This window comes from Neovison vison, chromosome 7 (assembly GCF_020171115.1).
Source record: "Neovison vison isolate M4711 chromosome 7, ASM_NN_V1, whole genome shotgun sequence".
In the NCBI taxonomy this organism is placed as follows: Eukaryota; Metazoa; Chordata; class Mammalia; order Carnivora; family Mustelidae; genus Neogale; species Neogale vison.
The window spans coordinates 194,744,609-194,760,147 of record NC_058097.1 but is presented as its reverse complement, the minus strand read 5'-3'; the positions used below and the strand labels follow the sequence as shown (position 1 = coordinate 194,760,147).

The window sequence follows — 15,539 nt, the reverse complement described above, 5'->3', positions numbered from 1 at the left end:
GTGTCAGGAAGCGAAAATTCTTCCAAGAAAAAAGCGGGATCAGCTGTTTCAAATACCACGGGAGCCAAACCATCAGCCCTTCAATCATCCTTTGTGATCTGCTCTCATCACCCCGGGCAGCCGTCATCCCCAGCAGCCTGTCCACCAGTCCTGCATCCTCAGCATCCAATCCACATGAAAACTGCCTCCCGCAGAACACGTTCTCTGGAAAATGAAAACATCTCAGATTTCTTCTTTGCTCTCATTTTCCTTCCAATGCTCATGACTCTCTATTCTCCTTTTAATAGTGGAATTTAGATGACTCAGAAGTACAGTCTCCTTTTCAAACTGGCATATGGCTTTAGGCAATACCATCTGTGATCTTTTAACCAACCAAGACTGTGCAGTAACATCTTCTACATTTTTTTCTGATAATAAAAGCAATACTATACTGTAACCAGGTACGGTTTATCCTAAAAATACAAGAGTTGTCTAACACTCCAAAAGCAATCAACGTAATCTACCCTATTAATAAGCACAAAATAAAACTATATGATCATCCTAGTGGAGACAGAAAACTCTTCTGACAAAATCCAAAACCCCAAATCCATTCCTGATTAAAAAAAAAAAAAGAAAGAAAGAAAGAAAAAGAAAACTTCTCAACAAACTAGGAATCAAAGGGAACTCCCTTAAACTGATAAAGGCATCTATGAAAAACCTACATAGTGATTGGTAAAAGACTGACAAGTTTCCCCCATGATCAAGAACAGGAGGGCGCCTGGGTGGCTCAGTCGCTTAAGAGTCTGCCTTCATATGTGGTCCATATACACTATGGAGTATTATGCCTCCATCAGAAAGGATGAATACCCAACTTTTGTAGCAACATGGACGGGACTGGAAGAGATTATGCTTGTGAAATAAGTCAAGCAGAGAGAGTCAATTATCATATGGTTTCACTTATTTGTGGAGCATAACAAATAGCAAGGAGGACAAGGGGCGTTAGAGAGGAGTAGGGAATTTGGGTAAATTGGAAGGGGAGGTGAACCACGAGAGACTATGGACTCTGAAAAACAATCTGAGGGGTTTGAAGTGGTGGGGGGGTGGGAGGTTGGGGTACCAGGTGGTGGGTATTATAGAGGGCACGGCTTGCATGGAGCACTGGGTGTGGTGAAAAAATAATGAATAATGTTTTTCTGAAAATAAATAAATTTAAAAAAAAAAGAGTCTGCCTTTGGCTCAGGTCATGATCTTGGGACTGAGTCCCCACAGGGCTCCCGGCTCAGCAGGGAATCTGATTCTCCCTCCGTCTGCTGCTCCCCCTGCTCAAGTGTGCTCTCTCTCTCTCGCTCGCTCGCTCTTGCTCTCTCACTCTCTCTCAAAAATAAATAAATGATCTTAAAAAAAAAAAAGACAGGACAGGAATGTACAGTCTCATTACTTCTATTCAACATTGTACTGGAAAGGAAGTAAGGCAGACAAAGACAGACAAATACTGTATGATCTCACTATTACGTGGAATCTGAAAAAAGCCAAACTCACAGAAGCAGAGATCAGACTTAATAGATGACAGGTAGGTAGGTAGGTAGGTGGAGAGATACATATGTAGATAATAGAACAAAATAATTAAGTACATATATATAATGTTATTAAATGGTAGGAATAACAACAATCGATGTTTAGAAAGGAATCTTGAATCCTTAGGCAATCACTGAAGATTAAAAAAGAAGACAAGCAGGCCAGGTTGGTCCCTGCTTGGAAGCACGGTGCTGACGAACTACTTACTGGAGGAAGCAACAGAAATTCAGACGCTTCTGCAATGATTTGCGTCTGGGAATTGAGCCTGGGAGGGACAGAAGGGAAGAAACCCAAGGGGGATAGGATTTGCGGGTATACCCTTTGGAGTGAGAGAGACTTGGGATCAGATACTCCCTGTTCGGCCACTTTCTTGCTGCTGAATTTGAGCAAGGTATATCACCTTTTTGGGGTTTTATATCTTTCTTTTGCTATGAAGTCAATCAAACTGACTTTCCATTCAACGTGTTAGGACTAAAGTAAATCATTCACGTAAAGCTTTAAGCATAGTGCCTAGTATGAATTTAAGTGGGTATTTAAGTGTATGTGACTTTAAGAGGCAAGTAAAAAAAAATTTTTAGAGAACTCCACTTCTGGAGGTGTCTGGACCCAAGCCCAGTCTCAGCCCAGGAGAGACTGTTCCAGACAGCTCTGAAATGACGGGGCTCACAGATGCCCAGTGGGCTGTGAACCCTGGGATAATCCCCGTAATCACACTAATTAATGTTTCTAGAACTTCACCAGCACCTTCCCACTGCCTCACATACTGAGTTGTGGTGAGAATAAATGTGATACACATAAAACCCGGCCCTGAGTAAATGCTCAATAAGTTTTATTTCACAGTTGAGAAAGCAGACTGACAGGCTCTCACTAATCCGAAGCCATAGAACTAAGAAGTAAGAGCCTGGACACTTGGGTGCCAGACCCGGAGCTCTGCTGCAGCACGAATGCCTCTGCCCCTTGCCACAGACGCTCATGTGTCAGAGCACGGCCACTAACATCTGAAAAACAGCCCGCAAGATGCACTCTGTGGAGTTGCTTTACCGCATTCTGCAACTTCGGAGAGATTTGCGCAAAAACACGAACAAAAACTGAAGTGTAAACTCAAATCTCTTGGCTCCCAGGGGAATTTTTCCCCCTATATCTTCTCCTAAACAAGCCCACGCAACTCTTTTCTAAGTTGTATCCTATAAGTCCTTACAATGAAAATTCCTAAAGCTCAGAAGCTGCCATTTATTTAACCTGCACACCTCATTTGCTCACACACAATTACACGTGTGCACACACACACACACACCTGCTGTCATATTACACAATACTAGCACATCAGGGCTTATAAAATAAATGGGACACAAGTAGGGCAATTGACAGGCAGAGGGAGAAGCAGGCAGAAGTAGGCTTCCTGCTGAGCAGAGTCCGATGTGGGACTCGATCCCAAGAACCGGGGATCATGACCCCAGCCGAAGGCGGATGCTCAACCTACATCCTTAGCTGTGAGATTTAGACAATATCGAATATGCAGCACATGGTACATCAGAGGGTGACAAGTATTACACAGAACAATAAATTAGAAAGTGAAGGTAGTAAGTTCGGGTACAATTTTAAGTTAGGTCACCTGGGAAAGCCTCCCCAAGTGGGTGACATCTGAAGATAGAGAAGGCAGAGACACTAAGGAATGACATATTTGGCAAGAGTCCATCTAGGGCTTTCCAGAAGCCTTTGTCCTGCACAGGGCTTTCCTAAATGCCTGCTTTACCTCCTTGTTCCTCAGGCTATAGATGAAGGGATTCAACATGGGGGTCACCACCGTGTAGAGCACGGACACCACTCGGTCTTCCTCCGAGGACTGGCCAGAGTTATCTCTGAGGTACATGAAGATGAGGGTGCCGAAGAAGAGGGACACAGCCGTGAGGTGGGAGGCACAGGTGGAGAAGGTCTTGGCCCGGCCCCCTGCAGAGCGGATCTGCAGGATAGCCCTGATGATAAACAGGTAGGACACCAGGATCACCACGACGCAGAGAGGCATGACGAAGATGGCAAACACAATGATGACCACCTCCTGGGTGTAGCTGTCCCCACAGGTCAGCTTTAGCAGAGGAGGGAGGTCACAGAAGATAAAGTCAATCTCGTTGTTCCCACAGAAGGAGAGGGTGAAGGCGGTGACCGTGCGAACAAAGGCGCTGGAGAGACCAGCGCCGTAAGCCCCGGCCACTAAGCCCCAGAGGGCCTTCTCGGTCATGATGGTGACATAGAGCAGGGGCCGGCACACGGCCACGTAGCGGTCATAGGCCATGATGGCCAGCAGGTAGCAGTCGATAGAAGCAAAGAAGGTGAAGGAGAAGAACTGTGCGGCGCAGCGGGAGTAGGACAGTGTGGCCCCGTGTTCCAGCAGCACGGCCAGCATCTGCGGCACGATGGCCGACGAGTAGCACACGTCCACGAACGAGAGGTGGCCGAGGAAGAAGTACATCGGGGTGTGCAGGCGGCCATCCACGCGGATCAGGAGGACCATTCCCACGTTCCCCAGCAGAGTGAGTAGATAGAAGCTCAAAAACACCAAAAAGAGAGGAAGCCCCCACTCGGGATGCTCGCTGAACGCAGTGAGGAAGAACTCGGTCACTACGGTGCCATTCCTCCCGGCCATGCGTCCAGCGGGCCTCGGCGAGGACAGACGGGAGCCAGGTGCAGGGGCCCTGAAGACAAACGCAAGTCATTTCAAGTAAGAAAGCTTCAACTAGGGTGTCTGAGGGGAGGCACTGGACTTGAACAAACTTCGCAGTCTAAGTGGAAATGGACAAATGCAGACCTCGCTGTAAGGTCAGACAAAAGGTGGGGCACCGGGGTAGCTCCCACCCTTAGGCATCCAGCTCTTGACTTCCACTCAGGTTAAGATCTCAGCTGCTGGAAGATGAGCCCCGCATCCTTTCTGCACCAGGGATGGAGTCTGCTCTAGATTCTCTAGATCCCTCTGCCCCTCTCCCACTTCTCTCCCTCCTGAAAACAAAAACAAACAAACAAAAAAGATAAAAAGTGATGAATGCCTCTAAAAAATGGACAGCAAGTGATTCTCTGACTTACAAGTCGGCTCTTGTATTTGCATCTCTGTCCCCAATTAGCTGTTTGATCTTACACAAGACACTTAACCTCTCTGAACCTCAATTTCCTCTTCTGCTAGAGGGGGATCATAATATCTGCCCTACTTAGGAGATAAGGTTAATGCATAGATTAAAATAAATGCAAAAGTGCTTTGGAAAGCTAAAAACACTCCATGTATATATGGTGGCTATTTAAAATTTAAAATGAATGTTTCTTAAGGAAGGAAAATTTATATTCTATGAACAAAGGACCATGAACCAAAAAAAAAAAAAAATGCCCATTAGGAATCAGCAATAAGCTCTGCTTGTAGGAATATTTTTATTCAGTCTAAAAACAGGCATGTTTAACAAATAGCTATTATCCTAATTAGAGTTGGCTTATTAAGGGCTTTGCATTTGTTGTTTTTTGTAAGTGCTAGCAATAACCCTGGAATCAAAACAACAACCATCCACTCTTTTCAACACCTAACAAAACTCAATAAGCATTGTTTGGTTCTTCTCACTGTCCTGGAAGATAGCAGTAGTTTAATAACAGACAGCATCCAAATTTGAAAGCAGCAATATTTCTTCAGCCTGGTGTCTTAAAGGCTGTTGGAGGAATCTCGGCTAATGGCTTTGGAATCCTTGTAGGGTTGTAGAACAGGGATGTAAAGGAGGACTTTGGTTCCATTTGATGACCTGATGCAGCAGCAGCCAGGTCAGTACAGAGTGGACCCATTAGGGAAAATAACAAAGAAAAGACGTTAGATCTGGAAGCCATGAGCTGGGCACCGGACTGTCCTCACCTGAATCTCTCTTGCTGATGCCTTCCTCTTCTGTGTAGTGTTTCCTCTGCCAGCAACCTGCCAATCAGAGGAGTCCTGTGTTCTAGGTCACTCATGCAAGGTGCAAGTCACCTTTCCTCTCTGGACTTCAATTAACCTTGTCTTTATTCCCTTCAATAATCAACAACACAGCATGAGTCCATAATCACAGCAACCTTGGTGAGATGAGGTGGCTTCCAGACCTCTATGTCTGTCATCACTTCACAGAGTCCCTCCCTTTCCTTTCACCTTTGACAAAATAATAAATCCCTGACACTGGGGGTTCCTGGGACTTTGTCAGACTCAAACAGTACAGCAGGGTTAAGGGACCAGCCTGAGCTTCGGATCCAGCACTAAACCTTGCTGGAGATGCTTCCTATATTCACTGCCCCAGCATCATGCCTGAATTGGTCCCAGAGGGGAGTCTCCAGGGAGAGACAATTTATGTTATGTGACTTCTAACGAGGTGTCTAATATCTTTGAGCATTTCTCTCTAATTTCCAGCTCCAAAAGCCCCATCTCACGTCCTGCTTTCACTCAGCAGCAGCCAATGGGGTTGGTTCCTGGCCTTGCCTCATTCCTGCCTTGTTCCAGAAGGATGGTGCTTTTTTTGAAGATTTCCTGTATCTCAATTGGGAATATTGTCAAATGTTTTGCCCACTGACACTCTAGCCAGCTCTAATCTGATCCCAAAAGTAGACTGTTTTGTAAGCACGGACTTTTGATCCCCATCGCCAAGATTCACTGGAATTGGTGACTCCAAAAATTCACCCTTTGGCAGAAACAGAATCGTGCAAGTGTGAAGTCATGAGACAAATTGTCGGGGAGGCAAGTGTGCGTGAGAGATGAACAGACTTCTACCAGGCAAACTGAGTAAATTCTTTATGGTGATCCATCTCTCCTCCAGAGAACTGGTTCCCAAACTGGTTCTCCAGATGCATAAGAATTGCCCAGGGAATTTATTTAAAACATGAATACCATCATCTCACCTCCAGAAAACCCGAGACAGAGTCTCTGCCATGGGGCACAGACATCTACCTTGTTGACAGTCATCCCAGGTGGTTCCAGGGAGGAAAATAGGCTTACTGTCCTCACAAGTTTGAAAATCATTACATACTGTACCTTCCATGTGGAAAATCATATTGCAAAGCAGCATATTAAATGATCCACGAGGTCCTATCATTGAGAGGCCTTGCCAACGAGGGGTGCTTGGTTGGCTCATTCAGTTAAGCGTCAGACTTCTGGTTTGGGCTCAAGTCACGATCTTGTGGGTCATGGGATTGGTGCAGCACTGGGATCTGTACTTGTCCTTCTCCCCTGGCCCCTCCCCCTGGGCATGCACATGCACTCTTTTTCTCTCTGAAATGAATATATAAATCTTTAAAAAAGAAATCTTGCCAAGGTTCCTAACCCACCATTTCCCAAAAATATTTGACCACAGAACCTCTTTCTCACTGAGAGCAGATTAGCATCCTGCAGAACTCAAGTTCCCAGGGGTAGATGCGCCCTAGGCATTACAGCTCTGAAAAAGCTCAGCTGTTGACCCAATGCCAAACAGCAAAGCCATAATGATTCCAAGAAAAGCCATCTTCTGATGACTCATCATCTTTAAATCTGGCTCCTTCAAGTCTCTGCAGACCGGCTGTCCCAAGAGCAATGGTTCCCACTGTGAAAGATATTGGAAGGAGTTCGGGTGGGCAATAGCCTTCTTCCAGATTCATCCCTCAGGAGCTTTTTGAAAAGACTCCTCCTTCAGCTCTGAGGAGGGTCCAGGGATGAGCTCCTACAGTTCTGCATCAGAAATAATAGTGACTCTGCCTCACTCTTTCCCCAGAAGAAATAGGATGCTAAGACCATCAGAACCTTACTTTTGGGAAGCTCTGGTAGAATTTTAAACCACCATCAGATAATTAGTAAAACAGTTTGGTCGTCATGAAACCGTCCCCAGAAAGAAAGCAGTATACTCAAAGAATATAGACCAAAATCTCACATTTGTGAACATTGGGGCCTATATAATAGGAAGTTTAGAGGTCTGTTGCTAAGAACTAAAGATATGACGGACTTCTGTCTCCTGGTTTAGAGATTCAGGGCTTGGTGGTCGTTGAGCCAAAATGTGAAAGGGAAAGTCAATAGAATGATAATAGCAAAGACCACATAAGCTGCTTACAGTACACCAATCAGCTCTTCTAAAATGATAGAAGGCAACAGTGATGATGATGATGATGATGATGGTGATAAATAGGTATGTAGATGATTGATGATAGATAGATACACAGATAGATGTATTAGCTGATTGAATCCATGCAACAACCCTATGAGTTAGGTACTGTTATTATCCCAATTTTAAGGAAATGAGAACATGTAGGACAGACAGTTGAAGTGGATCACCAATTGTGCCGAAGTGAGGGACAGAACAAGTGCTTGAACCCAAACAGTCTGGCTCCAGAATGCACACTCGTAACTCCCATACCCTATTGCAAACCCTCATGAGGATGTCTGTGACCTCATATTTGGAAATAGTTGGAGTGTTCTTCCTTCTACATCTCTAGATCCTTTGTAACCTTTTAGGAAGACGGGACTGGACTTAGACATGGGACATACATTGCTGAGTGAGCAGATGGTGGTAGAAAACTCTTGGGGTACTTGGCCAGGCAGTTACTCCTTCTAAGAAGTATTACTCCCAATCATGGAGAAAGGATGGAATCAGCATCATCCTCTGCCCCTCAGGCCCCACCTGTCTAAGGGCAGATGATTGGATGAGGAGAAAACTCAACTTGAGTTGATCGCCAGGGGTAATCCTTTCTTCTTCTAAAAGACTCTTTTCTTGAACTGCTTTAAGTGAGTATCTGTTCCTTGTAGCCAAGGAGTCACACTTCACAGCCTGCTGGAGGCATTAGGAAAGAGGGCAGGTTTGGGTGTAAGCAGGACATATCCTCAGCTCTCATCCTGGGATCCATCTCTACTGTCTTACCCCATCCATACTTGGGTGGATCTCATGCCAATTATTCAAGGTTAAGGACTGCCTAGAGCCCACAAATTTGCTTTGGCAGCACTTTTCCTGATGTTACAGTTCATCATCGGTGCCCTGCCTTCACTTTATGTATTGTGGAACTGATGGATTTTTAGAGGATCCCATAAAATGCTAGAACTACAGGGGGCATGAGAATTCAAATGACTGGGGAGAGTCTTTTGTTGGAGAGGATGTGGAGAAAGGGGAACCCTCTTACACTGTTGGTGGGAATGCAAGTTGGTGCAGCCTCTTTGGAGAACTGTGTGGAGATTCCTCAAGAAATTAAAAATAGAGCTTCCCTATGACCCTGCAATTGCACTCCTGGGTATTTACCCCAAAGATACAGATGTCGTGAAAAGAAGGGCCATCTGTACCCCAATGTTTATGGCAGCAATGGCCACGGTCACCAAACTATGGAAAGAACCAAGATGCCCTTCAACGGATGAATGGATAAGGAAGATGTGGTCCATATACACTATGGAGTATTATGCCTCCATCAGAAAGGATGAATACCCAACTTTTGTAGCAACATGGATGGGACTGGAAGAGATTATGCTTGTGAAATAAGTCAAGCAGAGAGAGCCAATTATCATATGGTTTCACTTATTTGTGGAGCATAACAAATAGCATGGAGGACAAGGGGTGTTAGAGAGGAGAAGGGAGTTGGGGTAAATTGGATAGGGAGGTGAACCACGAGAGACTATGGACTCTGAAAAACAATCTGAGGGGTTTGAAGTGGTGGGGGGGTGGGAGGTTGGGGGTACCAGGTGGTGGGTATTATAGAGGGCACGGATTGCATGGAGCACTGGGTGTGGTGAAAAAATAATGAATAATGTTTTTCTAAAAATAAATAAATTGAAAAAAAAAATTCCAAGGAAGACCTCAGATGTCACATGGCCAAGGGACAAGGTACTAAGATTGGCTTAACATTGGTCAGGCGCCTACCTCAAGGTCAGTCAGTGGAGCCCAGAAAGATGGGTTCTACAGGGAAGGGAAGTGCTCATGGGAACTCATGGTCAGATTTCCAGGTGGGAGGGGATGCTGGTGTGGACATACAAAAGAACAGATTTTTACCACACTACGTTATGGAGAATCCAAGAAATTCCTGCTGAACCTGTGCTTCAAGGAACCCACAGAGGAGGTGGCTAAGCAGCAACTCTGAGAAGCAAGAGGTGGCATAGCCAGAAGCAGATGTGTCACTGGTGTTTAAACAGTTCACGTTTACATCCTGCTGACAGACCTAACTGCCAGTAACAGGTCATTGGAAAGACAATTGTTGTGATGTCCTTCAGCTTTATGCCTGACCACTTAAGGACCATGCAAAGTGTGTGAAGTTCATCTCTGGCCACCCCATCTTCCTTGGCTTGATTGCCCATTCCCATACTTCTCCATTAGCTAGGCTCGGGGGCTCCCTCATTATAACCCATGCTCGGAGAGGGCTCCCTTCTGAATAGAGTGGCTGGTGATGAATCCTGTGTGTCCTCTTCTCAAATAATTTATATTTTAAGAGTTAAAGCCCAGATATATAGAATGTCAGACCACAAAGGGACTCTTAGAATTCTCATATTCCAGCCTCTCCCCAATTTTGGGGGTGGAGAAATCAAAGTACAGAATTGGGAATTCCCACATGGAAGGACCCAGACCTGGTGAGTGGCAGGCACCACCCAGCATTCTTTCTATCTGTCTACGGTCCCCAGGAAAGAAAGCCACATGAGCTAATTTCAAGCAAAGGAACTGAAAGCAAAGCAAGAGGATTAAGAGGGAATCAGGCTCATTCTTGACACCTTGCAAATCATGGCTTATTGCTCATGTCTACTGCAATCAATGTACAGTGATATCTGCTAACTTGAGCTACTGCTGGAAGAGCTATGGCTTTTCTTTCTCCACCTCCTGGAACAAGTAGTGTGGTCCCCAGGACCCCTCTTTCAGGTCTGGGGCAGAAAAGGCTGGGAGAGTCTCCTGAAGCCACCAGAGAGGCCATGATACCAGTAAGCCCTTCTTTGACAGCTCCTGGAGGACCTGGCTTATAGTAGTAGAGTTCTCCTTGGAGGAAACAATGTTCCAGCAGGCCCTTGAGAAGGGTGAAGGGAGGCATCCAGCTGAGCTGCAGCAGGAAACCAGGAGTATGTGGGCAGGGTGTTATACTCACTATTCCCTTACTGAGCTGGAGAGCCAAGGTCATCTCTCCGGAAAACTTCTTTTATTCCATTTTCAGGTATCGCCACCATATACAGAACTTTCCCACAGAAGGCGTTTTCTGATCTGAATAGTCTAGTATGACCTATGCATATTTTTGAATGATTAATCATCAAGTATAAGTTTTCTGTTAAAACAGGACCTTTAAAATTAAAATAACTCAAAGAGAGTCAATTATCATATGGTTTCACTTATTTGTGGAGCATAACAAATAGCATGGAGGACAAGGGGCGTTAGAGAGGAGTAGGGAATTTGGGTAAATTGGAAGGGGAGGTGAACCATGAGAGACTAAGGACTCTGAAAAACAGTCTGAGGGGTTTGAAGTGGTGGGGGGGTGGGAGGTTGACGTACCAGGTGGTGGGTATTATAGAGGGCACGGCTTGCATGGAGCACTGGGTGTGGTGAAAAAATAATGAATACTGTTTTTCTGAAAATAAATAAATTGGAAAAAAAACTCAACAAAAAGAATAGTAATTTGCTTTATTTGAGTGATTTCAATACAAGAAATAGGAAGATGTATAGAAATATTAACACCTATTCACAACCAGGTAACCTTCCTGGCATCTTCCTGGCAGATGCCACTGGGTGGCTCAGTGGGTTAAGCCTCTGCCTTCAGCTCAGGTCATGATCTCAGGGTCCTGGGATTGAGCCCCGCATCTAGCTCTCTGCTCAGCAGGGAGCCTGCTTCCCCCTCCCCCTCTGCCTGCTTTTCTGCCTACTTGTGATCTCTCTCTCTCTCTCGTCAAATAAATACATAAATAAATAAAATATTTTTTTAAAAAATACCTAATTCAGGTGCACCTGGGTGACTCAGTTGGTTAAGCATCTAACTCTGTCAATCTCAGCTCAAGTGTTGATTTCAGGGTCGTGAGTTCAAGCCCCACGTTGGGCTCCACCTTGGGAGGAGAGCCTACTTTAATGAATGAATAAATGAATAAATGGATGAATGAATGAATGAATGAATGAAAAAAAATACCTAATCTAATCCTGTCTGCCCTTCAATACATAAGTGGATACCTCGGGACGTTTTTCTTAATCTTCCCTGAGTTCTCTCTACAGAGTAAAAAATATATGGCATCCCATATACGACACAGGATTTGTGGCCACTAGTGTCTACAGACAGTTCAGTTGGCCCCTTCTTGAACAAGTTCCTTTCACTGCCTACTCAGAATTCCATCAGAAGGAGCATTCAGTCATCTCTTTAAACCTGGCAGCTCATTCTTTTTGCAGTTTCTCTCACTTCATGGTATGCTACCTGCCTTCCAGAAGATTCCAAGAGAGCTGACCTGATGTCTCTTCATTCAGAAGGGAACTTCACATAACCAATCTGAGCTTTCTAACTCCTTCCTTAACTTTTGCCACCACCTGTAACATGGTTGACATGGGAGCTATCTAATAACATCCCTCTTGTAGAGCTATGGATTTTCAACCTGGGCTTTCATAACCAGACACGCCACCATTAAATGGATCATATATTTCTTATGATGATTATAACATATATTTTTTATATTTATATTTATATTTTAAACATCTTTTCCTCTATTGTAATGTCTTTGAAGATTGTAATGTATTTTATTTTACTGCAGGTGATCTTAAATTGCATATCCTTTGTACATGTTCACCCTGAATCTTCAACCTTTCATTTAGCTGCTTCTTCCAATTTAAAATCTGTTATTCGTCTCCTCTGCTTTTCGAAACTTCAAGTAGCCCCACTTTGCTTTTATGAAAGACCTACATTAAGACCGGTTTTGGCTAACTGAAAGAAATCCAAAGAGGATTTTCACTTTTACTAAAAATGACAAAAGGTGAAAATAACGTTCAGCATGTACCCCAAACAGCAAGAAGGGCCCCACTTAGCTCCCTTCCCCAAAACTACACTCAGCTGTTGAACATCAAGCCACCACACCTCTGAACTGTGTCTACAAGCATCCGTGCTTTATCTCGATTTATTTTGTGCATCCATTAGCAACTTGTGTCCTAAGGTGTCAGAAGAGCCTAAGAGAAGTTATTTTGGGAATCTGGGAATGCTCAAAGAAATTTCCATATAAATGATGGTAATTGCTTCTTTGCTTTATGCCACTTGGACTTAAAAACATTTTCATAAGAAGGCTCTACTTTCAGATGGCAGGGCAAAGCTCTACTAGAATTCCAAGTATGACACAGCATTTTTGGCTGACTAAATGTGGAATCATCCCCCGTTTGCAAGATACTGTCACCTCCCTTTTCTCTCCCATGATGGTTTACATCATTCATATACCAGGGATCTAGTTTTTTGGTAATCCAAGGGACAGGGAGAAAAAGAGCTTATTTCCAGGAACAAGGATCAACATAAAAACAGAAAATCATATGTGGGTGGCCTGTTCCCTTCTAGTGTCTTACATTTGATTGAAGAACTACAAGTCAGAGAAATAAAGATCAAAAACTAATGGACTCTGGAAGTTTTCAGACACAGGCTGGACTATTATAGACCCAGGGACCCAGTACAGGAGAATCTTCCTGCCTAATGTGTGTGGAATGCACAATGCTTGGCCTCCCTCAGGTCAAAAACTCCAAGAATGTAATGTCGGCATCAATGATACAGACACTGCCAAAATTCTCACAGGCAGTGGGAATGGTATAAGTTCACAGAGTGGATTCTTGGTAAACAGCATGTCACGTGGGGGCTGGGACAGGTGGGGAAGAAGGAAGACCAGGGTATATTTCCAGTGGTGATAGGGAATTGACAGGCATGTTATCCTGGGCATTTTTCAGTGACTCCGTCAGACACCCCCGTGAAGAGTCAAGAATACTTTGAGCAGGTTCAGTTTAATTAACAGGACCCTCGAACTACTACCTCAACCTTTAAACATAAATGTAATCTAAATTTTGAATCCTAATTGATGACATAATTCTGAACTGTCTAGGAGTGAAGAGCACTAATAGAGATGTCAGAAACTCACTTTGAAAAGCATCAAAAAATAAGGCAGATTGAAGGGCGAATTGATGGATGGGTAAATGAATAGATTATAAATATGCGATAAAACAAATAATAATAAAATATTAGCAGTAGCAGAATCTAAGTTTGGGGTCTAGGGAGTTCACTATACACTATTTTCAATGTTTCTATATGGTAACGATCTTTGGAAAAGTTTGCAATAACAGTCATCTTGTTTTACAGCCACAAACCTGTGATGTGTGATACATGGGGATTTCATAGGATTTAACCGCACCTCCTTCTGTCGTTTGTCCTGGGACTTAGAGCTCTTCCCCCAATCTCTGCAGGTAGCCTCTTCCTTTTCTTCTTTTCTCTCTCTGGAACTAAAGGTTCTGGTTCCTTTTTATACTTTGTGCCATGACACAATCCTTCAAACATGGAGCATGCCTTGAATAATGAGTATCATTATGAGTATCTGAGGCTGGTCCTCAGAAGAGACGATTGTCAGGATTCTCCAAGTTGGAAGTAAATGATCAGGACAACTGGGCTCTTTTGAGAACTTTCCTCAACGCCTCCTTCACCTCCTTGTTCCTCAGGCTATAGATGAGGGGGTTCAACATGGGGATCACTGTTGTGTAGAACACAGACACTACCCGATCTTCCTGTGAAGAGTGACCAGAGTTATCTCTGAGGTACATGAAGATGAGGGTGCCGAAGAAGAGGGACACAACCACGAGGTGGGAGGCACAGGTGGAGAACGTCTTGGCCCGGCCTCCTGCTGAGGGGATCCTCACGATGGCCACGATGATAAACAGGTAGGACACCAGGATCACCACCATGCAGGCAGGGATGACGAAGATGGCAAACACAATGATGACTACCTCCTGGGTGTAGCTGTCCCCACAGGTCAGCTTTAGCAGAGGAGGGAGGTCACAGAAGATAAAGTCAATCTCGTTGTTCCCACAGAAGGAGAGGGTGAAGGCGGTGACCGTGCGAACAAAGGCGCTGGAGAGACCAGCGCCATAAGCCCCGGTCACTAAGCCCCAGAGGGCCTTCTCAGTCATGACGGTGACATAGAGCAGGGGCCGGCACACGGCCACGTAGCGGTCATAGGCCATGATGGCCAGCAGGTAGCAGTCGATGGAGCCAAAGAAGGTGAAGAGGAAGAACTGCGTGGCACAGCGGGAGTAGGACAGTGTGGCCCCGTGTTCCAGCAGCACGGCCAGCATCTGCGGCACGATGGCCGATGAGTAGCACACGTCCACGAACGAGAGGTGGCCAAGGAAGAAGTACATTGGGGTGTGCAGCCGGCCATCTGCACGGATTAGGCTCATCATGCCCAGGTTCCCCAACAAGGTCAGGAGATAGATGAGCAGAAACAGGAGGAAGAGAGGAAGGGCCCACGCAGGCCTGTCAGTGAATGCAATAAGGAGGAATTCGCTCACCCAGGTGATGTTCTTCTCTGCCATGAGGTGCCTCACAGCACTAGGATGAGAAGCCAGGTCGGAAGCTATAAATAGGACGGACCTGTATTTCCAGCGGACGTTTACTGGATCAGTACTCTGGATGAAATATGTCACCTGCTGTGTGGGACCTCAGAGATGACTGGTCTTAGCTCCTACCTTCAAGGGAGCTCTGAGAAATAGAGTCATCATATATGTCAAGAAAGCTGAAATTCTATTCTTAATAGAATTGCCTATTGTCCTACTTTTATTGCTAGTTAGCTGGGGGAGCCTCTGTGAGCCAAATAACCATTCTTAACCAATATTCCCCTGTCACTCCAACAAGGATTGAAACATGGGGTCCTGTCTACCATGGGAATGTCCATCTCAGGACTCTATCCCTTTTTCTCCTCGTTTCAAACTCCTTCCTCGTTTCAAACACTCACCATCTCTTGCGTGGATCAAAAACCACAGCAGTGTACCTAACAGCTCTCCTTACCTTCAGACACACTTCTTGCCAATTCTTCT

The 15,539-nt window shown here is 44.9% G+C and overlaps 2 protein-coding genes across 2 annotated transcripts; both read right to left on the bottom strand.

The window, feature by feature from the left end:
• Positions 1–3,250: 3,250 nt before the first annotated feature.
• LOC122914488 (olfactory receptor 9Q2-like) lies at positions 3,251–4,195 on the bottom strand. The gene has a single exon (XM_044261104.1). The coding sequence runs from the start codon at positions 4,193–4,195 to the stop codon at positions 3,251–3,253; it is 945 nt and encodes a 314-aa protein (XP_044117039.1).
• A 9,907-nt stretch (positions 4,196–14,102) lies between these two features.
• On the bottom strand, positions 14,103–15,038 carry LOC122914487 (olfactory receptor 9Q2-like). The gene has a single exon (XM_044261103.1). It carries the CDS (start codon positions 15,036–15,038, stop codon positions 14,103–14,105), a length of 936 nt encoding a protein of 311 aa, XP_044117038.1.
• Positions 15,039–15,539: the final 501 nt, after the last annotated feature.